At 42.5% G+C, this 22863-nt stretch overlaps 1 protein-coding gene across 4 annotated transcripts in view; it reads left to right on the plus strand.

Moving 5' to 3' along the window:
* LOC148025737 (uncharacterized) overlaps nucleotides 1-21374 on the plus strand; it is a 35251-nt gene extending 13877 nt beyond the window's left edge. Inside the window, exons 2-7 of one of the 4 annotated variants that reach the window (XM_087692963.1) lie at nucleotides 17988-18148; nucleotides 18269-19134; nucleotides 19944-20316; nucleotides 20397-20465; nucleotides 20595-20696; nucleotides 20852-21374. In XM_087692963.1, the coding sequence (XP_087549089.1) occupies nucleotides 18118-18148; nucleotides 18269-19134; nucleotides 19944-20316; nucleotides 20397-20465; nucleotides 20595-20696; nucleotides 20852-21009 (1599 nt within the window). In that variant the 5' untranslated portion in view covers nucleotides 17988-18117 and the 3' untranslated portion in view covers nucleotides 21010-21374. Of the gene's footprint in view, nucleotides 1-17978; nucleotides 18149-18268; nucleotides 19135-19943; nucleotides 20317-20396; nucleotides 20466-20594; nucleotides 20697-20851 lie in introns of all 4 variants that reach the window. The other 3 variants (XM_087692962.1, XM_087692961.1, XM_087692960.1) reach the window with 3 other exon arrangements.
* The last annotated feature ends 1489 nt before the right edge of the window (nucleotides 21375-22863 follow it).

The raw sequence follows: 22863 nt of genomic DNA on the forward strand, positions 1-22863 counted from the left end.
GAGTTTCTTCATCGACAATCTTCATCGACGGACTTCATCGACCTTGGCATTCCTCTTGCCACCCCAGGATCGGTTTCTCCCTTGGCCTTCCGCCACATCCAGGATCTGAGAGGGGGTGTTAGCAGTCATGTTTGTCATGCCTTTTCATCTCCTGCCTGTGAGCCTCAGTCTGAGTCAGATGAGGAGTTTAGGAGCTCTGACTTGTCTATCACTTGTTTTGACGGAGGAGGTAGCTCATTCTAGAGCACTCAATTTATTGTATTTCAGTGCATTTTCTCTCCCGTCGGGATTTTATGTGCATTTCCCGGGGCAGTTTCTGCATTCTTCAGCCTGCCTCACTTGCCGGACATTCTCCACCCTTTCCGGGATTTTTCTGAGCATTCCTGGCATTTTTACCAGCATTAAATGCTGGTTGGATCAGCATTAAATGCTGGTCGGACATATTTATGGCCTCAAATTTTAGGTCGGCGAGTTTTTGGGTTTTTTGGCTATTTATAGCCATTTTCCACTTGGCAGTCAGTTGTATTATTATCTTCCCTCCTTCTTTGGCAGGTGCACACTCGGACTCCGTCATCTTCCTCTGTCTTCGGTGCTGCCGTCATCATCAGCCTGATTTGGTGCCCTCACTGACGCTTCGGGCTGTATGCAGGGACTGATCAATCCATTTCAGTGTATTCAGCATTCATTTCAGTCAGTGCAAGCTGCAGATCGGCCGTAGAGCGCCGGTATCCCAACTTGGCTTGAAGAAACGAATCAATCTTCTCGTTCCAAGCATGTAGAGCTTGCTTCAGGCCATACAAGGCCTTCTTCAACTTGTAAACCTTCCCATCTGAGGAATCAACTCTAGGAGGCTACTTTACATAGATCTTCAAATCACCATTCAAGAAGGCTGACTTTACATCCAACTGAAAGACAGGTCATCTCCTATGACCAACCAGGCAGGAACATCACAAATAGTCACCATGCGAGTAGTAGGAGCAAAAGTTTCATGGAAATCAACACCAAGGCGCTGTGCAAAACCTTTAGCAATAAGGCGAGCCTTGTGCTTGTCCAAAAGCCATCACTATGGTAGTTGGTCTTGAAGACACATTTGACAACAATCACCTTCTTATGAGAGGGATGAGGCACAAGGTACCAAGTGCCATTCCGTTCAATAGCCTCCTACTCGGCTTTCATCGCTTTTCGCCATTGATCAAACTGTAAAGCCTCCTTCACTGATGTAGGCTCTCTATCCTGCATAACACGGGACATCAAACAGTAGTTAGAGCAAACAAGCTCCATAGTATGTGCTTGGTGCCGTTGTGACCTCCGTGGTTCACAATCCTCCGGCTGTCACTCCTCAGGGATCCCCTCGATCCCTGAATCTCGGAGCGTGTCACAAGCCCAACGACGAGGAGGCCAAATCTCCCCTCGACGCTCTCCATTTGCTGAAGTTTTTGGAAGATCCATCTTCAAGGGAGGACCAATCGGTGAATCTGGTGGCTGGATAGTAGGCTCCTCATTCGAAGAAGAGTCCTCAAGAGACACAGGCTCGAGAGGAACAGTCGCTGGGGCCTAGCTATCACCGGGATCGCCAAGTACAGGGTGATCCTCACCCCCCTCTGGGGCTGGAACCTCTACGAATCGAACATCACGGCTCGTGTAGACATCCCACTTAACAGGATCATTCAATCCGTAGCCTTGAAATTGCGAGCTATAGCCCACAAACACCTGTCTTCTGGAAGCCGCTTCAAATTTGTTATGTTGTGTCTTCAGGATGTGAACATAAGCATCACACCCAAAAACCCTGAAATAAGAAACATTGGGCTTTGATCCAAAGTACGCCTCAAAAGGAGTCATACCAACAACAACGGAAGTAGGGAAACGGTTAAGGATGTGAATTGAAGTAGCCACAGCCTCAGCCCATAGACACTGAGGTGTTTGACAATGCTCCATCATAGTATGGGCCATCTTAATCACCTTGTGATTCTTCCACTCCAAAATGCCATTCTCTTGAGGGGCGTTTGTACTGGCAAACTCCTGGTGTATGCCACGATCTGCACAAAACCGAGCAAATTCATTAGAAACAAATTCTCTGCCCTTATCTGATCGTAAGGTCTTTAGCTTTCGCCCTGATCGGTTCTCCTCAAAGAGCAACCAATCCTTGAAGTTGGAGAAAGCCTCCGAGTTCAGCTTCAAGAAATAGGCCCATGTCATCTTGCTATAATTATCTACAATGAGCATGAAATACAAATTCCCTCGAAGGGATTCCGTCCTCATCGGTCCACAAAGTTCAGTGGAAACAAGCTTCAAGGGTGTTAAAGACCGCCTGAAAGCCTTGCTGGGAACAACATCACAAGTTTGCTTCCCACGGATGCAGGATACACAAGGCTGCTGACTCACCACAATATTTGGCAAACCTCGAACAAACTGGTCCTTAGACGCCTTTCGAAGGTATTCATAATTGAGGTGACCAAACCGAGCATGCTAAAGCTTGGATTGAGTTTGGGAGGTAAGAAAAAGAGAAGTCAAGGTAGAAGAAGACCGCAACTTGTAGACTCCATTCTCCTTATAACCTGAAGAAAGAACCGCTCTCAATCCTGTAGTGACTGGGAGGCACGAAGATCGAGATAGTCAGTGTTCGTTAGCAGCAGTGAGACAGAGAGTGAGAGAGAGCAGAGTAGAGAGTGAGCACGATTTTTGGGTACAATGACGAGTGTACCACTTTAGGTTTTTTTATTATAGATGGATATATGTGGAAGTACAAGTGCTAAGGGTGTGTTCACACCCGAGTACATTAAAAGGCACGAGGGCCTTTATTCCCAACCACCTTCCACCTAAAGGCAATGCGTCTTAAGAGGAGAAAAGAATCAGCTAAGTCTAGGTATGTACAAAGCTGAAATACATATATCTATTCAACTCCCATCATCTATCGACAATGAGCAAACCCTTTGTGAGAAGGTCTGCAGGATTATCATCTGTGTGCACTTTGACAAGCTCAATGCTCTTGCTGTCAAGTACATCTCTAATGAAGTGGTACTTCACCTGTATGTACTTCGTCTTTGCTTGAAAGACAGGATTCCGTGCTAGCATGATAGCACTTTGACTGTCACAATGGAGAATAGGTAACTCTATAATGCCAAGCTCCTCTACTAGACGTGAAAGCCATAAAGCCTCCTTGCATGCCTCAGTGGCAGCCACATACTCTGCCTCTGTAGTAGACAATGCAACACACTTTTGAAGTTTGGAGATCTAAGAGACTACTTCTCTTGTGAAAGTAAACACATACCTAGAAGTGGACTTTCTGCAATCTGCATGACTAGCATAGTCTGTATCCGTAAAGCCAACAACAGATGCCTTCTACTTTCCAAAGCAGATGCACAACTCCTTTGTGCCTTTGAGGTATCTCATAATACCTTTCACTGTTTCCCAATGCTTTTTACCAGGGTTTGCCATGTATCTGCTAACCACACCCATTGCAAAGGCAATGTCAGGACGTGTAGCAACCATAGCATACATCAAACTGCCAACAGCTGAAGCATATGGTATCTTGGCCATTTCAGCCTTCTCATTACATTAGATGTAGGGCTGTCCTCTGCATTGAGTTTCACATATGGAGGCAATGGAACGCCAATTGTTTTCCCCACCTCCATATTGAAACGTTGCAAAACCTTGGAGATATACTCCTGTTGAGATAGATAGAGCAATCCTTTTGACCTATCTCTGGGTATTCACATGCCAAGAATGTGATTTGCATCACCAAGATCCTTCATGTCAAGGCTGCCATGAAGACTTTGCTTCAGTGAGTTCAAGGCATGAGTATCCCTGCTAGCAACTAGCATGTCATCAACATACAAAACCAAGATAATTAGGTTGCCATTTGTTGCTTTCTTAGTGTACAAGCAGTGATCCACTTGACTTCTATGGAAACCTTGAGACTGCATGAATGTATCAAATTTATGATACCATTCTCTTGGTGCTTGTTTCAGGCCATAAGACTCCTTTTGAGTTTACATACCATCTTTTCTTTTCCTTTTTCCACAAACCCTTCAGGCTGCTACATATATATGTCTTTATGCAGATCACCATATAAGAATGTAGTCTTTACATCCATTTGTATGAGCTCCATATCTTTAATTGCAACCAAGCCCAAAATGGTTCTCAAGGTAGTCATATTGACTACAGGAGAGAAGATCTCATCAAAGTCAATTCCATGTTCTTGCTTGTACCCCTTCACAACCAATCTTGCTTTGTACTTTGGTGAGGAATCAGAAGTGAATATCTTGTAAACCCATTTGCATGGAAGCGTTTTCTGCCCTTTGGGCAACTGCACCAAGTCCCAAGTGCCATTTTTCTCGAGAGATTCCATTTCTGACAACATGGCTTTATACAGTTTCTTGCTGTCTTGTCTGTCCATTGTTTCCTTGAAGCAAGACGGTTCACCACAGTTTGTCAATATGACATAATCAACCACATTGTTTGCACCAGGAATGAATCTATCAGGTTGTCTAGTAGCCCTAGATGATCTTCTAAGGCAAGTAACTCAAATGAGAAAGTGCTTTCATTCCTGTTTGACTCACGTATCCCAACCGGCCATGCCACAAGGAAACACTTGGCTGCTTGGTCACGGCAACAACATGATCACTCACACTAGATACATGGAGAGGATACAAGGTATCACTTTTACAGCCTCTAGCAATCACTCTAGATCCCTTACAGATCTTCCAGTTCCCATCACCAAAGGTGGTATGAAATCCATCATCATCTAGCTGCCCTTCTTGAGCTGAGGTACATGTCGTACATGCTGAAGTGTGAAGACAGAACCATGTTGAAACTGTAACTGCACACTGCCAATACCTGCAATGTCACATGTATAGTTGTCCCCAAGTTGGACAACACCATGTCGACCCCTTGTATAGGCAGAGAACCACTCATGAACTTCAATGCTAAACAACAAGGCATCAGAAATCGATAGCTCGATGGTTGAGCGTGCAAGCTCATTTAACTCATCCCAATCGTCTTGTTCCATATCTGCGGGTTTTGCCCCTTTTGTCTTAATCGGCTTTGCCTGCTTCTTTTGCAACAGGATATTGTAGCACTGTTTTTGCCAAACTGAAAAGTTATGTGCTCCTTCAAGCTTCTTTATGTGCATGAGATTACTGCTGTCACTACTGCCAGCCATGATTTTCAGCCCAAATGTGACCAAAAAATTCAGCAAATGCAGGCCCAAACTGTCACACGAGTGACTAAGGTACAAACAAGTACCAACCAACAATAAATGACCACGTAGAAGCAGAGATTTCAGATCTGTAATTAAATTTTCAGAAGCACCAAACCATGTGCTACAGCATTCCACAACTGATTACATCTATTCCAACGGCAAATGTATCACATTACATGAGAAGTCCTAAGTGTTAGCTGCAATTTTTGTTGTACATGTACCCACGAGCATAAAATTTAACATGCATGGTCAAAAGCCCCAAAATTTTGTGCTCAAAGCATTAATCATACATTTGAACTGTCTCTGACATGGATAAAATAGGCCAATTTTACCAAAATAGAGCAATTTTAGCAAAACCCCCAAATTTTACTGACCAATCTGTCCCAATTGGATTAATACATATTCTCGAACGCAGAAAACGGGCAAAATTAGCAAAATTTCACAAAATTTTGCCAAAGCCCCAAATTTCTTGGGTCCAAATGTGCACCAATGTTAGCCAATCGAACTCAGCTAAACAGAATTCACCAATACAGTAAAAGCTCCAAATTTTATGGATCCAATGTTGAGAAATTTCACTCAGATGAGCAAAATTTCAATAATTTTGGCGAAATCCCCAATTGAAATGCACCCAATGTTTGTAATTTTTGACGGAGATGCCTCAATTTTGCATGAACAACACTCAGTTTGGAGAAGCCCCAAATTTCTGGGCTTAGATCGCATGAAAATTTAAAGGTGTGCCTCCACACGTGAACCCTCGGTAGGGAAATTAAAAAAAAAAGGATTTTGAAGAGAAAAAAAATGTTGAATGACGGGTCCGTTGACCTGTCGTGCAGGTCGCCGCTTGGTCACTTGCCCGTTTCGTCGCGCACTAACAGTGGCGTGGTTGTTTGTCAGCGCCCACCGTCTCGTCAGCTGGTCCCGTCCATCTCGTGAACCCTGCTGGTCCGTCGCGCTTGTTGCTACCCATCCATCTCGTGAACCCTGCTGGTTCGTCGCGCTTGCTGCTGCCCATCATGCTTGCTGGACCATGCCGCGTATGTCGTCAATGTCTCAAATTGCCCTGATTGTCGCATGCCTTGACTGTTGCCTATAGTCTGCTACCCATCAAGACTGTGTGCCACTCGTGCGACTCTTGAAACGCCCCCTGTTGGTCCGTCGATTGCCTCTCCTACACCTACTAGACACTGACGTGCGCTTGCTGCTAAGCCTACGCCCGCCTGTTGACTATCTTGAGACGCGTGCACACCTGAGTTATCTCTTGCCCGCTCTGATACTAGTTTGTAGTGACCGGGAGGCACGAAGATCGAGGCAGTTAGTATTCATTAGCAGCAACGAGACAGAGTGAGAGAGAGCAAAGTAGAGAGTGAGCATGATTTTTGGGTACAATGGCAAGTGTACCACTTTAGGTTTTTTTAATATAGATAGATATATATGTGTAAGTACAAGTGCTAAGGGTGTGTTCACACCCGAGCACGTTAAAAGGTACAAGGGCCTTTATTCCCAACAGATCCTCGATCAAGAATCCAAAAAGAATCCACATCAAATTTGACCAAGAGGTTGAGGGCACAAATCTTGTGCACCAAGAGAAGATGATACCCCAAAGCACGAACAAAGTACCTTAGATGCATGGGTACCACCACGCCCATCTAGAATAAGATGCATGTTGCCTCGTCTCTGAATAGGAATAGATGATCTATCTCCAACAAGATTCTGACCATGAGAAGGCCGCAAATGAGTAACACTTGTGCTGAAGAAGGAGTCATGTGCCTAGAGGTACCACTGTCAACAATCCACTCTCGAGTAAATGGGGCGGCCAATGCAGCATTAGAAGCTGGCAGGGTCGAATCCTCAATCACATCCAAGTGGAGGAAAGTAGTTGATGAGGGAGCAGTCACCACTTCGGAATCCTTTGAAGATTTCTCCTTCTTCTTCTTGTTGGGGTAATCCTTTTTCCAGTGACCTGTTTTGCCGCAAATGTGACAAGTAGACTCCTTATCTTTGTCCTTCTTAGATTTATCTTCCTTTTTTTTTCCTTTGGTCCTTCCCCTTCTTCTAAGAGGATTGACCAACCAAAGTTTTAGATTTCGAAGCATTGGTTTCTTTCAGTTGCTCCTCTTGGTCCAAGACCATAGAAACCAATTCTCCCCACGGAAGAGTCTTAGACCGCCCTAAAGCAATCAAGGTGGAATAAAAACAACTGAAATGAGGTCGTAATTGTGAAAGAAGAGTTATCGCCATATCTTCAGAAGTGATCATCTTCCTTGTGTTTTGAACTTGCATTTGAAGCTGCCTTAGCCCGCATGGATGATGACTTGTTGACACTGTCCTCATTTGCACTTTCAAAGAAACTCGCTTCATGACGGTCATCCGAGTATACATTTGATCCAACTCCAGCCATATCTCCCTAGCCACCGTCAAATGCTCTCTATATGAGAGAGAACAGCTGTAGTACATGAGAGATAAAAACGAGCGAATGCGAGCATTGAGTTTATCCCAATGTGCTTGAGCCTTTGCCAACTTCACCTTCTCACTGGAAGAGAGTTTGGACTCGTCTCGTGAAGAAGGATAATTGATAGCTTCCGTAACTAGCTCCACCAAATCATAGGACTCCAATGTGGCAAGCATCATGACCTGCCAGATGCAATAGTTCTCACCATCGAGCTTTTGATTTGAAGGAAGAGCCGGCAGGATGGGCACCTTCCGGTCCATGATCGCCTGAAACTCTGTCTCAGCCTCATAAGACATATTCACCTACAATGCTTGCACAAAACACAAAAAGCAGCCCCCTTTGATTGTGAAAATACAGCCTGCTAGGGTTGAGGTTTTTCTCTAACAGCAAAAACAACAGCAACTTCAGCAAATCTTCTCTTTTCTCGCATGCCCACACTCGCCTCAGCCTTGTTCTAATGCACAGCCCACTTGCTCGCACTTGAACGCTGAAAATGCAGCCTTGTGTCGCGCTGAAAACTCCTCTTCAAATAGGTCCTTTAATGATCTGATACCATGTCAGAGTGAAGCAATGCCGAAGCAAATGACCGTGACAAAGAGTGAATAGAGAGAGAGGAGAGAGAGAGAAAGAGATAGTGAAACACAAAAAATCTGCAGTGAAGAATGCTGTATAAGGATGCAGAATTATACAGGGGTGTACAGAAAATATTTGCGTATGTCTCCACCTTGAGGATCTTGATCTCCGTCAGCCCCGAGAGCAATCTTCGCAGTTAGTAGACTGAAATCTATCAGAGACAATGCACAAAGACTGCTGGAAACTCAGCCTATTTATAGGCTGAAAGTAATGCCCATAAATAATCAGGTCAGCTGCATTAAATGCGGCTGACTGATGCAGTCGGACTGCTGAGCAGCCACGTAGCATTGCTGATGTGGCCGCGTCCAGGAAATGACTCTTAACAAGTGTCCCTCGTGGGGAAAATTGTTTTCTTGCCCTAGTGCTTTAGTACAAAGATGATGAAATCATGCAATGGACAGGGTGAAGGTACAACCGGTTGGGGGGTGGAGGTCGATGTCGAAGACAAGTGCCGAAACTTGTAGAATACCATCAAGGGTAGGAACCCCCTCTCAACCTTGAATGTTGATGCCGAAGGAGGAAGAGGAGTCAAATATCAGTCTTCGGCGGGTGGTGTTGAGAACCATGATGAGAAGAAGCATCCCAATTGGAAGAGCTAGGTAGAAGTCACCGCCATGATAGCATCAAGAGAGATGTTGTACGATCTGCCTTGAGAGGGGAAGCCTCCATACTAGTAAAAGAGCAAAACTCCTAGGAAGATGAAACCATGAATGGAATGGTGTGCATCCCATGTCTCTAGCCTAGATAGGACTAGACAAACCTATATGTTAGTCCTGCATTGAAAACAAATTCTGCAAAAGAGATCAAGATCTGTAATCACAGAGGTCAGTAGTAAGATGCTCTAAAAAACAAAACAAAATTGAGATGGAAAATTAACTGAATGAACAAGTGCAATAATGCAAATGTGTATGTATGTGTAAATGCAAGGGAAGGCTTAGAAATGAAAGGGAAAAAGACAAGACTCCTATGGGTAGGATTCTATAGCCTAAAGTCCTAAGAGTGCAACAATGAGAAAAAGCTAAGAAGATGGCCACTATCGTGTATGCTCACTAGCAGGTAGTTGCCAATGAAATACTTGATGAGGTGGTGAGGTTGTCCTACATGAAGGCAAAAGTGATGTGGATGCATAAAGTGCAATGAAATCCGCGATAGTAGACCAATCAGCCAATCCCTCAGGAGTAGAGAAGGATGGTCGCTAAGGCTGTCCTTGTGCCATATGTCCAACAGCCGTGGGGATTGAAGAAGGAGATGGGGCAGTAGTGGGAGGTGTAGCCCCCCTAGATTGTATAGTCGTAGTAGTTTGTTGTGGTTGTTTGGGTGGTAAACCTTGGGCCTTGGTACGATACTCCTCGTCTACATGGCCCAACCTTTGGTAGTGTGTGCAAAACCTATTTTTCTTAGGAATTTGCTGTCAAAGGGGTCATATTTCTTTGTTTCCATTGGAGGAAGTGGTGTCATCCTTGTTTTGGCTTGCCTTCACATCTTGTGAGTTTTTGCCACTGTTGGGTTTCTCTGCCAAAGAAGAGGCACCTAACCCGCGCCCCTCGGAATGGATGGGTGTGGAGGACTTCTTGTGGACTTGATCATACAGCCTTGCATAATGCAAGAATTGGCACTCAAACTCGTAGAAGGTTGGCAATCTAGATAGTGAGACAATGTGCTAGATAAAATGGAAGTACTTGTTGGGCAACTTGTTCAAAAAGAATGCAACCTAACTTCGGAGAGCCAGTAGCGGCAAACTTGGCCAGTAACTGCCGATATTTAGCCAACTAATCATCCCCTTCCTTAATGAAAACTTCTTGAAGTTCAAAGTTGATGTTTATATGCGGAGTACGATCTCTGGCCGCATAGCGGTCGTTGAGATGACTCCAACATTTTGATGTGTGAGGAAAGTGCTGAAATTGAGAGTGAAACTCAGGAAGCAAACCTTGCATCAGCTCAACATTGGCTATGACATTGCGAGCTCTCCATTGATGGATGTAATCGGGGTGGGCTAGGTGAGGATCATGCATAGGATTAGGACCAACAACAAGGTCCCAAAGACCTTGAGACTCGAGCACTTGCTGCATATAGTTTGACCAAGTGGTGAAATTCGACCTGTTGGAACGAGTCTTGTCTATGAAGGCATTCTTGGCCGATGCAATAAGAGTGGTATTGCCTGGATAAGGTGGATAGGTTGGGTATTGTGGTGGAAAGGAGTACCCTTGGTAATGGGTTCCAGAGTTTCCACTAGGCATATGAGAAGTGTGCATGGTGGATCCAAATGTTTGCATGGGATGGCTAGGCATAGGCATTGTTGCTACATGAGTACCCCATGGCGGAGGGATAGGAACATATGGATCAGAGGATGAAAATCCTTGCGTAGGAGTGACACATGGAAAGTGTGATGACGCACCATAATAAGAGGAAGGAAATCCTTGCATGTGAGAGGTCATGGTGTGTATGTAGCTAGGGGTAGTGAGGGGGATGGTCGGATAACTGTCCCAGGGGGAAAAGATGCGCCTACACGAGGAAAGGTAGAGGGAACTGTGTTAGAGGGTGGCATTCCCTATAATGAAGCCCCATAGTGTGGAGTGGCTTGTGGGAACGGGTAGGTGACAGTGTTAAGAGGTGGGATGCCCCCTAACGAGGCATCGTGATGTGAAGTGGTAGGGACTTGTGAATATGGAATAGAGAATGAGAAAGTGCTAGGAGCAGCGATAGAAGCCTGAAGGTCTAACTCCTAGTGTGGTAGAGGCGGATGTGGAATGTAAGCTGAGGTTGTGAAATGAGTGTGATATGGCTTGAAGAGAAGAGGGTGGGATGGGAGGGAGAGAAGAAGAGTAATTGGCTTGCTCAAATGAAACAGAAGATGTAGGTATATGTGATGATGAATGTTTGCTTCGTGAGCCCCCTCTATTAAGATCTATATACATTTGACCATCCAGATCCTGCACACGAAAAAGCAAAACAAGAGCGGGTTTTGATTCGAATGACTCAAAAGGATGGTACGAACCTAACATAGGGCCTAACCAAGATGATGAAGATGGATCGTCGGTCGTCCCAAATATCATATTACCTCCATGATTAGAAAGGTGGCTAGCCTCACCAACCGGTTTGAAAGGAATAGCAAAACTGGAAGAAAGGGATGTCTTCTCGTCTATACTTGTTGCATAGGTACTCCTCAAACTCCTCTATGAGGTTAATGAAATCTAGAATATTTGGCATGGGTGTAAACATAGAGGGTGATGGTTTGTCTTCCTTGCGGAGTCCACAATACCTCCTTAGGGCTTCTAGTGATGGAGAAGCCTGATAAGACATCATGGGGTCATGAGAAGAAGGTGTTTGTGACATTGTGATTCGGTTATGAGTCATATTGTATGCCTTCTGCAAAGACTAGCTCTCCACAATATCCTTAGGATACTCTTTATAAGAGCACCAACTCTGTCACCATGTGAAGAAGACTGTGGAGTCACTGCCAGGGTTTGCATTGAGGAAACATAGTGTACGACCATGACAAAAGTACAAGGAGACAAACACAGATATAGAAAGCAAACTCAAACCCTAAACACAAAACTCAAAACTCACACAAAAACTCAAACACAAATAAAAGAAGGGGGAGAAAGAAAACAACTCTGAAGTGAATGAATGCTGTAATTGAATGCGAGAGTATACCATGTGCCCAAGGGCAAAGCAGTGTGTGGGAGAGTGACATCCACTGGAGACAAATCCCAAGTCTATGACCACTAGTCGGAGTGTAGGAAGAAGAGGATATTGCAAAACGATGATGCCAGAAGGGCCCGGAGCACCAAATGCAAGCAAGAGAAGATGCAAGATGGAAGGTAGTTCCCTAGATGAGTGTAAATGCAAGCTGTGGATGTTGCCTAGATGAGGAGGAGCACTAGCACTTGTTGCTTGGAGAAAGAGACACCGAACACAAGCAGCTAGAGTGTGTAGGAATTGTTACCTGGGTGTTGTGGAACCAAATGCAAGTTGCAGAAGGTGATGAAGATGTTGGAGTTGGTTGGAGGATGCCAAACATAGCCTCGAAGGGTGTCTCAGAGTGGGCGGCAGGTGTAGAAGCAGATGCCAGGCACTGGAGCAGCAGCCGATGGAGTAGCAATAGTCGATGGGCTGAACAGCCATGTGTGTGTGGGCTGATGGCTGAAATCTGCACTAAAGGGTGAGAAACTGCACGAAAAGGGATTAGATTGAATGGGGACAACCTATTTACTTATAGATGAGGACGGACCTTCCCAAATTAGGGTTTCGCTGAACTCTCTTGAACCGTGCCTCATTTTAGGGTTTTCATTCAATTAAGCTTGTTTTGGGGCTGTTTAAGTGGCTAATCAGCATGGAATGGATTTCTTAGCTCAAGAGCCATAGTACTGGAGTGGCAACCTAGAAAAAGGAGGGTGGGAGGGAAAAGAAGGACGTCTCCCAATGAGGTAGTGGAAGTAGAGTAATAATAAGATGTTTATGCTGAATCCACAACCGGTCTTTGCCTTCTTCGATGCAAAGGATCTTCGTGGCTCACTGAGCGCCTTTGGCTCTAATACCATGTCAAGAAATGACTGAGCAACTAGAGAGACAGTAGGGTTTGTGGGGAGAAATGTAGAGTTTATATGGCAAACATTGAGAAGAGAAGAGAAACTCAGATGGATGAGATGATGAAGGATTGAAGTAATGAGTGAATTTGATACAAGAGTGTTATAGCATGAAAGATGTCGTGAAGCAGGGAGATTGCCGAAGAAGCCTTTGAGTTTGCAAATGTAGGGATGATGAGGTGTCGTGGGAGTAGGGAGATTACCGTTGAAGAGGAGCCTTTGAATGTGTAAATGCAGGGATGAAGACTGGTGCTTGGAGTAGGGAGATAGCCAAAGAAGCCTTTGAGTTTGCAAATGCCGGCCTTATGAGCTAACACCAACAGATGGATGTGACACCAAGTGGTGAGGATGAGCCAAAAGCTGAAAACGCAAATGAAGACAACCTTTGATGATGATGATGCTAGCTGGAGGTGTGACGCCTAATGGAAGGGGAGCAACCAAGATGCAAAAGGCAATAGTAGAATGCCGCAGTAGAATGTAACAATAGAACGCTGTAGTAAAATGCAGTAGTAGAACACTAAGTAGAGATGGTGGATGAAGAGGAGAAAGAGAGATGATGGTCTCATGAAAAGAAGTGAGGTGAGTGTAGAGCTAAAACAAGCTTTACAGTTGATTAGCATTTTTAACTATCCCAATACACGCTTAATTAATGAAAAACACAAATTTGGTGCGTGGTTCGAGAGAGTTTGAGTGGTCCCCCAAACCCTTATTTTTGGGGCACCCTTCAACGTCTATAAATAGATAGGTTGTAACCAGCCTTCCTTCCGTGGAAGGGTGGTAAATCCCTAATTACAACTTAATTATAGCAGTAAACAATTAATGCATATCTGAAAATACAAATTTACCTACTGATTTTGGACAGTGCACACAAGATTGGCCCCAAAATTGGTGTCCCTTTCAGTATTTCTTTAGTTTTATTGAGAAAAAAGTTGATTTACAATGGGATTCTCCCGATCCCCTTCGCAATCCAAACTTAATTATAGCAGCAAACAATTAATGCATATCTGAAAATACAAATTTACCTACTGATTTTGGACAATGCACACCAGATTGGCCCCAAAATTGGTGTCCCTTTCGGTATTTCTTTAGTTTTATTGAGGAAAAAGTTGATTTACAATGGGATTCTCCCGATCCCCTTCGCAATCCAAACTCCCCTTGCTGTCCAAAGTGACCAGCAAGTCTTCAATCTATTTTGCTCCTTGATTCGGGCACTTAATTGGCCTTCACCCACTTCATAGACGATGCAAATGCCCCAAATTTAATGGTTGGCTAGTCCTCCACTTGAATTTAGCTGAGATTCACCTTCAGCCTTGTTGAATCCAAGTCTTGGAGCTTCCAATTTTTGGCACGCTTTTCGAGGTTACTAGTAAACCCTAATTTATGCTGTAAATTAGGGTTTATAGCAAAGAAATTTGCAATTTCTTAGCCTCCAAGGGTCCAAATGCTGAGATCTTTGGAGCAAGGCTATGAAATGGCTAGGAGATGAGAGAGAAAGCTGTAGAGAGAGAAAATTCAGAGTTTTGTCACGAAGAATGACTGAAAATCAGTCAAATGTAGCTGTTGCCCTGCCACAACAGCTTGTAGATGGAAAGAATTGAAGAAGATTAGTCATTTATTACTTCTGCCCTGTCTCAACAGCCTATAGATATTGTCACCTGCTATTGATTGGTCTTCTCCTGCCCTTGGCTGCCTCAGAAGGTCCTCCAATGGTTGCAAATTATACCAGCAGCATCTCCTCCCTCTCTCTTGCAGACTGAATACACTAAAAATGCCTCTCTCTAGCCTCTAAAGACGTTTTTCAGACTTGCATGGGCATTTTTGACAAGTGGCAGCCTTCCCAAATGGTTTTTCCAACATTATCCATAATTAAATATTAATTTTCAGCCTTTAATTATTGAAAATTAATCTAATAATTATTTCAGCGCTCAAAAAAATAATCTGACAAGCCAATTATTAAATTGGCTAGGTAACTTCCATTTCCGAGTGTCTCTGTGCCATCTTTGATCATCAGATTGGCGTTAGGTACCATTAAGCGCCACTTCTCTAGTGTCACCGACTGACACTTATGGCCAAATGAATGACCTAGGCGACCAATTGGCACCAGATACCACCAAGTACTTGTGCAGCATAACTTATAAAAACTTTTGCCTTGACATCCCGTGATTTCTTTGGATCTCGGGCACGTAAATTTACTCTAACCCCAGTTACACCTCACATGTGCAACATTTACTTAACCATGTGATTAAAAATTAATCCACATGTTAAGTGAGGTCTCAAAAATACATGTCCTCATGACATAGGCTGCCCACCATTCAGCCTCGTCCCTTTGTGCAAGTTTCTCACTGTATCGTGTAGATTTCAGCCATGAACAACCACCTACCATTTGCTGTTCAGCCATCACTGATTGCAGCCCATTACTATCCAGCCCTAGGTGGGTTGCTTGCAGCTATAGCCCTGTTGTTCGGAGGTCTCCATCTATTGTGTTATCATAGCACTTGATTAGCCTCTGTTTTCAGCATTTGGTGCCAAGCGACAAGCTGCTGTCATCTCTCCCACCGGGCTGCTACTGTAGTACTTGTGTTTTTGTTGTCGAGTAGGCTGTCTACATCAGCAAACACCTCTTTCGTTGTTGCCTCAGTTCCTCGACACTTTGGTGGTTAGCGTTGGGGTTTCCGGTACTCCGACTGTTGACACTTTGATTGGTGGTCACAACAGTTGGGATTCATCTCTGGTGGACGTCACTTTTTGATACTACATTTCTTTGCCCTTGGGCATTCTGTACACTCTTACATTCATTTACAACATTCATTCACTTTAGAGTTTTTTGTCCCCTTGGCTACATCATTGGTGCCAATGGTGGACATTACAATTCTTTTTTCATATTTGGTGCTTATTGTTCTTTGACTCTTTCGTCTTGGTTGATCTTCTTCTCCTTGGCTTTGGCTTTGGTCTTGATATTCTCGATTCCTTTCTTGGATTTGGTATTCTTTGATAGTCTTCATAGTGACCTTCTTGTGTCTTTGCTCTTCTTGATCCTTGTAGTCTTCTTTGTCTTCTTGGATTGCTCTTCCTTATGGTCTTCTATCTTGGTATTTCCTTTGATCAATTTGCTCTTTGACTTTAATCTCTTTTTGTTCAATAAGATGGATACATAAAAATACATTGCTTTGGCTTGATAGCATCATGGCATATATGGTTTTAAGAGAAATTACATAGATAATTTTGAGATTCAAGAAATTTGGGATTTTGTTAGAATTTGGCTCGATAATTTCATGGAGTATATGGCATTGAATTTGATTTTGAACAATGAGACTGCATGCAGCATAATAGAAATAGAACATTGTTTTGCTGAATACGGGAAGGTCTTACCACTTGGTATTTTTGCTCAATGGCAGTTTCTAGTCCCGATTACAAGAGGGGAAATTTTTGATAGTTACAAGGAATTTGATCAATCTCTCAATGGGAAAAATCTCGCATAAAGTCAATCCTCAAGTTATGTTTTTGACAATGGAAATACTCCCCTTTTAACAACTAGTTCAAGGCAGCAATATGAATACAATTTTGCTTTAACCAGTTCGGGTATGTCAAGCAATGTGAACAGGGCTCAAATAGAATCAGTTTTAAAGATAAAGGTGTGAACAAGCCTTAAAACATTAATGTTTAAACCTTTCCAAAGGAGAATTACTAAAGAAAAGAGGATTTTCGTGAGTAGCATGTGGCCATCAATGCAGCATGATGATGTGTTGATGCAGGACAACGAGTTGATGTTGGTGCTGATTTTGATGTGGATGGACTGGATCAGCAGAGGTGAGTTGGTTTTTGAGCTCCAAGCTCAAACAAACACCTCTTCTCTCTTCTTATTCTCTTCTCTATCTCCCCTTTCTCTGCCTTTGATAGAGGAAGCAAACCCCCCTGCTTTTAGGCAAGTAGGCCCTTAGCTTGTGGCCGTAAGCAAGGCCTCAGCTTGTTGACAAGCTGCCCCTTTCAGCAGGGCCTTTAAGCAGTCCCCTTGTGAGAGATGGATGGATTCTAGAAAAACCTTTGGCAAGATAAGACCTTTGTAGCCCTTCCAATAGCTGCTCTTCCTCCCCTACTTGATAATGAAAGAGCCTTCAAAGTGAATCAAAATGAGTGCAAGAGGGAATTATACCTTAATGATAGCCTTCCCCAATAGTGTTTGCAGCTCTCGACTTTGTGTAAAGGGGTGGATGCCTCACAATCTCACAACCACAAGGAGGTGGCTTTGATACCACATGAAGTGATTATGGAGGATATGAAAGAGAGCCATTCATGGTTAGAATGTATGTAAGAACACAAGATAGCCTTTACATTAGTCGGTGCCTCTTTAAATAGGCAAGGTTTACAATCTAGTACATTGCATGTGGCCAGTCTTTAGTGCTAACTCATCCAACCACTTGTCCACTCACGTGGTTATCCTTATGCATCCATTCTACTAAAACTAGTTCCCATACATACACATCAAATATGCTAACATCTTGCACCTAGAACAAAATCATAAGTCACTTTCCACATATATGGGCATCTTTGTAAGCAACAAACCTGGAGAAATGTGTGTTTTTCTCAATTGCATAAATTTTTACTTCAATGTTATTGTGTCATTCATTCCAAAATGCAGTTTGCTGTGCTATCGGCTCGAAAGTGCATCAATCATGTTTATCTTAGCAATAAATTGTTGTGATATGCTAGATTAATTGGTCTATTTGTAATGAACTCGTGTAAGATGTTGAATTCTGAAGAGAGAAGGATTAATACAGATAATATTTGTGTCAAAAATATTGAATTCAGATCCTATTTTTCTGACTTAGAAGAAAGTCATAAGTTACTTTTCACATATGTGGGCCTCTTTGCAAATTAATGAATCTAGAGACATTTTGTGTTGTATAAACTTTTGCTTGCCTCTTGAAACTTGCTGCCAAAAGCATGCTTGTCTTGCAGGCGTTGTTGTTGTCTCTTGAAACTTGCTTCTTTAAATGCATGGTTGTTGCTGGATGCTACTGTTGAGCTCCTTGCTATGTTGGTCTACTATACAAGTTTGTGTGTTTGTTGTTTTAGCTCCCTTTTTAATAGTTGCATAATGGAAATGGGCAAGGCTGTGTAGATTTGCAGAATGAAGAGGATCTGCACTTGCAAGTTAACCTTGAAGGCCATCCAAGAAACCTTGTCAAAAGAGACGCAATGATCAAGTACTAGGAAGAAAGTTACACAATATATTGTGAGCCAAGTACACAATGAAGCCAAAGTCCAAGTCTTCTTCCCAAGGTAACTTAAATTCCAACCGTTTTCTGTATTTTTTATGCTTGCTGTGTCCTCATATAGTGATAAGATGCCATTCATGATTGATTGTTCACATTTTAATGCAAGATTGCTGTCTTCTTGCAGGTAATATAGTAGTCAAATACAAGTACCCAAAACTTAACCGGTTTTGTTTTACTAAAGAGGAGCTTCATAAGGAATATGGGCTGAGCTTGGAAGGGAAGCTTTGGAGAAGTTTATCAAAAGAGGACTTGCCAGACTCGGAGTGGCTAACAGTTTTCAAAACAAAGTGCGAGAAAAAATCAAAGCTCTTTCTGAATATGTTGCGACCAGAATTTATTGATGACTGCCGACTGCTGTTCCAGAAGGTCTACCAGGTTGCTCCTCCCAACAGCGAGATCACACACAAGTTTGCCCGTTGCTTTGCATATGAACGATGCAGTGCAGCTCAAAGTGATCCACAAGGTCATCAGATTGCATGGGCTGCTTTTGGAGAAAGTGTGCTACAAACTTGCAAGACTCAGCCAGGAGGCTTGCAAAAGAAGGTAGATAATTGGAAGAAAACAAATGGGCCAATAATGACAGATGTGGAAGCTAGAAGTGACAAAAATGAGATTGATTGTGAAGCAGGTGGTAGCAGTAGACAACTGGTTGATTGTATGGTGCATATGGAGAAGGTTCAGGGCATGGCTGCCAAAGCCAACATGAGAGTGTCCGAGAAGAAAGATGCATTGACTAGGCGAAAAGCTCAATATCTTGAGAAGAGAGATACAATGCTTCGACATGAAGGCACTTTACATGCTGCTGCTGTATTGCAAAAGGACATTGAGAGTCAAAGGCGGCAACTAGAAGAGTTGAAGGGCAATCCAAATGCTTATGCGGAGCAAATATATGTACTTGAAATTCAACTTGATTCTAGTCTTCGAACCCTCCAATTGCTAAGAGGGGATGAAGACACACTAACTATCCAGGAAGATATAGCATCCTTGAAGGTATGTTGACATTTCCTCAACAATAAGTACTGCAGAACAGTTTTTGGTAAAAGGTGTGCTCAGTTTAGGAGTGGATATCTTAGAAACTACCTTGCATTGCTTATGCTTCCCAGAGTCATAAATGTATTCATAAATCCCCAGAAGCACTTCAATTGGTCTGAGAATATTTGTAAGAGCTTAGGATCACTTTTATAATATTTAGACAGATTACTCTCTTAGCAGCACTAGGTCTTGAAGAATGGTTAAAGTACTTTGGACACATTTAAGTACTTCGGGGGTGTCTATTTTGCTGCCTGAGTAGTAAAAGCACACAATAGTATTTTTTTTCTGCTTGATGTACAAGGAATACTTAAATAGTGAAGTATTCTTTGTACTTTAAAAGCACTTACTCTAATAAGTATTCTGGTTAGTTCCATAGTCAAGATCTCTAGTATGCTTAGAATTATTCAAAAACCAGTTGAACACTTTGAAGACTTACACGAGTGCCTTTGAATGATTATAAAATATAGAGTATTGAAAGTACTTTGTCACTTCCAAAGCAGTAGAGTGCTTTTGAGTGCAGCAGTAAAACTACTTGCCAATATTAATTGATTTTAGGAGATTATAAACAATTACCTTTGTATGCTCAACCCTACACATTTTCTATAGCAGTGCTTTTATTAATACTTGACTACAGCAGATGCTTTGCTTTAATTAGAGAGCTGTATAATATTTTGCGTGAAGTACTATTTTCTACCTTTTGAACTGTAAGTGTTTTTTTCCTTGGTTTTTATACTAGGTTTCTTGGTGTTTCCATGGTGTGTATGCAGAAAGAAATAGAATTATTAGAGTTCGAAGTGGAAGAAGCAATAGACCATTATCAGTTTGTACATAACCTGTCACAGCAGCTTAAGCAGGGCGAGAGTCTTGTTTTGAGGCCCACATTCTATGAGGCACCTAAGAATGGAGATGCTTCAGTTGAAATAGATGGAAAATGTGTTGCATGTGGTGAGCCATTGAGTGCTGCACATGTGGTCGGAATTTACATGCTAGCTTGCAAAGATAAATACCACCCTTTGTGCTTTGCAAGTACATGTGCCTCAAGAATGTTCTGTGTGCGGCGCGGGTGCAATGAGAAGATTCCAGACAGTGCAAAGTCACTGCTTCTTGGGAGCCTTCACAACATTGTTGCTAAGCATGAGAGTACGCCATGTTTCATCATCCATTGTTGATAGTTCCATTTTCTCTATATGAAACTAACAAACATCGCGTTTGGTTTGTAGGAGAAGCTGAAAGTGAGTGCAAAATGCAGCAAGAACCTCCAACTATAAAGGACTCAGCAGTGGGCTTTGGTAAGTAAATGTATGTAAATGAAGCATAGACAGTGGGGTGCATTAGATTCGTTGTGAATTAAGGTCAATTTTGTTTGTGGAGGCTTGTTTAGAGATTGACATGAATGCTTGGGAGACATGTAATACCAGATCCAAATGCCAGGGGCCATGAAGATGTGAGTGCACCTAAAGCGACAAGTGCAGGGTCAGAGAGATGTAAGAATGAGCGGCCAACACCAGAGAAGAAAGCAGGTTTGGACAACTTTTTGTTTTATTTTATTTTATTTTTTGTTGGGGTGCCTTTTAAAAATTAGATGTAAAATGGGAGCAATCTCTTTTTTTGCTTTATAACATTAGAATGTAAAATGGGATCAATATTAAAGAAGTGACTTCCTGGTTTGGGCAAGTTGGCAGGTGTGGAGAATGCTGCTGTAGATTCAAAAGAGCCACACAAGGAGGGTGCACCTGTAATGGAGCAGGCTGCAAAGGTCGACATGGAAGCAGCATTGAAGCCTGGGAATACCGGGGATGGGGTATTGCTGAATATGATTCGGAGCCTCATTGAAGAGAGGCTCCAAATCAAGCGTCAGAAAGTTTAGAACATACGAGTTGCTATGGGTTTTCTTTCATCTTTTCTTAAAATGCGCAAGTAATATATCTATACACACACACATACACATATATGCAGGCTGCTAATTACCCCCAAGTATAAGGTGCTGCTAAGCTGCTCATAAGTGGAAGTGGAATTGAACCAAAGACCTCTTAACCAACCGGCCTGCCGCTCAGTGGCAGTGTTCTCTAAATTCTTACCACACAAAAATGTTGTTGCAAGTGTCTTGTGGTCCATGTGTGACCCAAGAAGACAAAAAACAATGGATGGACTTGTGGAAAGTGTCACCCAAGAAGACAACCAATGGATTTTTGATATCACCTTGTGCTAAAGAGCGTTTATATCCAAGCATGGTCACTAGGGAGATAGCATGGGAGAGAGGGTGGTTACGTAAAGGGTTTGTATGTGATATGAAGAGGGTATTTGTCGTGCTACATGGGCTGTGTGTTGGATGAGGTGCTAGTAGGGGGATGTGTGGGAGAGCAAGAAGGGTGGTCATGGGGAGTGGGAATGTAAGATCAGACGTGCCTAGGGAAAGTGGTGCCCAAGCAAGCAAGGGGACACCTAATCATATTCATGACCTCAGAGGCGATGCCCAATTTAGAATTGTAGGGGGATGTGGGCATTGCTTGGGGGTATGGGTAGTGTTAAAGATGTGGGTAAGGCATTTGAAGACGTAACAAAGGTTTCTCCAAAGGATGTATGTAGGTGTTTAAACCGCTAAATTTACACTAAACAAACTAATTGTTGTTCATAGAGGGCATCCATGGTGGAGGGCCTCATCGAGACCCACAAGAACATGCCATGGCTTCTCAATGGGTCATTGTGGGCTTCTTAATGGAATTGTCTTGGGTATATCTGGGGATGACACAGATGCCTATTGAGCCTTGTTAGGATGTTCGAGGAGTTACTCTAATGTTGAGAATCATCATGAATGAAAATACAAAGCTCAATCAAATGTGCTATATTGTGAAAGAAACTACGAAGTTCAATTTAATGTGTTATGTGCTTGTTGAGTTCAAGAGGCATGAAATTATTACTCTTATTTAGGTGCAATCCAAGTGCCTATTTCAATTGTGGAAAGTGCCATATTCCAATAAGCAATGCTTAGTACCCTAAAGTTCAACTTTTAGGAAATAGTGGATGAGAGTAGATCACATCGTGCTAAAAATCATAGTACATTGTATATTAAACTAACCTTGCCTAGGACGTATATGGCTTGGAATGGTCTATTGTTTGAGCTAGTTATAAGGATTTGCATTACTTCTTGATAAGGAACAATCTTTCAAAGGTTTGTAGATGAGGAAAAATATCTTATCTAGTTTGTTTGAAAAATTGCACAAGGAAGAAAAAGAATCATGATACTTGAACTAGAAGGAGGCTTACCGAAGACATACTAAGGCCACAAATTGGCTTATGTGTCTAACCTCAGATGTTAATTTTGTAAAGTGATTAGGGAACTATTTATGTAATATCAGCCCAATCCAAACTTAGACTTATATGTCTAGTTGCAATCTCATGATTGTATTCAATGTTATGCTATGAGAGAACTAGTTCTATCACAAAATATCATTTATCCATGATAAAATACACGAGAATACAAGAAAAGAAAGGAAGTACTTAGTGTAATATGCAATAGTCATCGTGTTTTTTGGCTATTATGATATCGTATGAGAGGTATTTCTATTTATCTAGTATGAATAGAGATTGTGAAAGGAACTATATAGCCTATAGAATGTTTGTCTTGGTCTACATAGTATTTTGGAGTCATGTGTGAAGTATTTATATCAAATGTCTATCATCTTAGAA

Source organism: Lygodium microphyllum, chromosome 14 (genome assembly GCF_053477565.2).
Source record: "Lygodium microphyllum isolate KBCC chromosome 14, Lygodium_microphyllum_v1.1.10, whole genome shotgun sequence".
Classification (NCBI taxonomy): domain Eukaryota; kingdom Viridiplantae; phylum Streptophyta; class Polypodiopsida; order Schizaeales; family Lygodiaceae; genus Lygodium; species Lygodium microphyllum.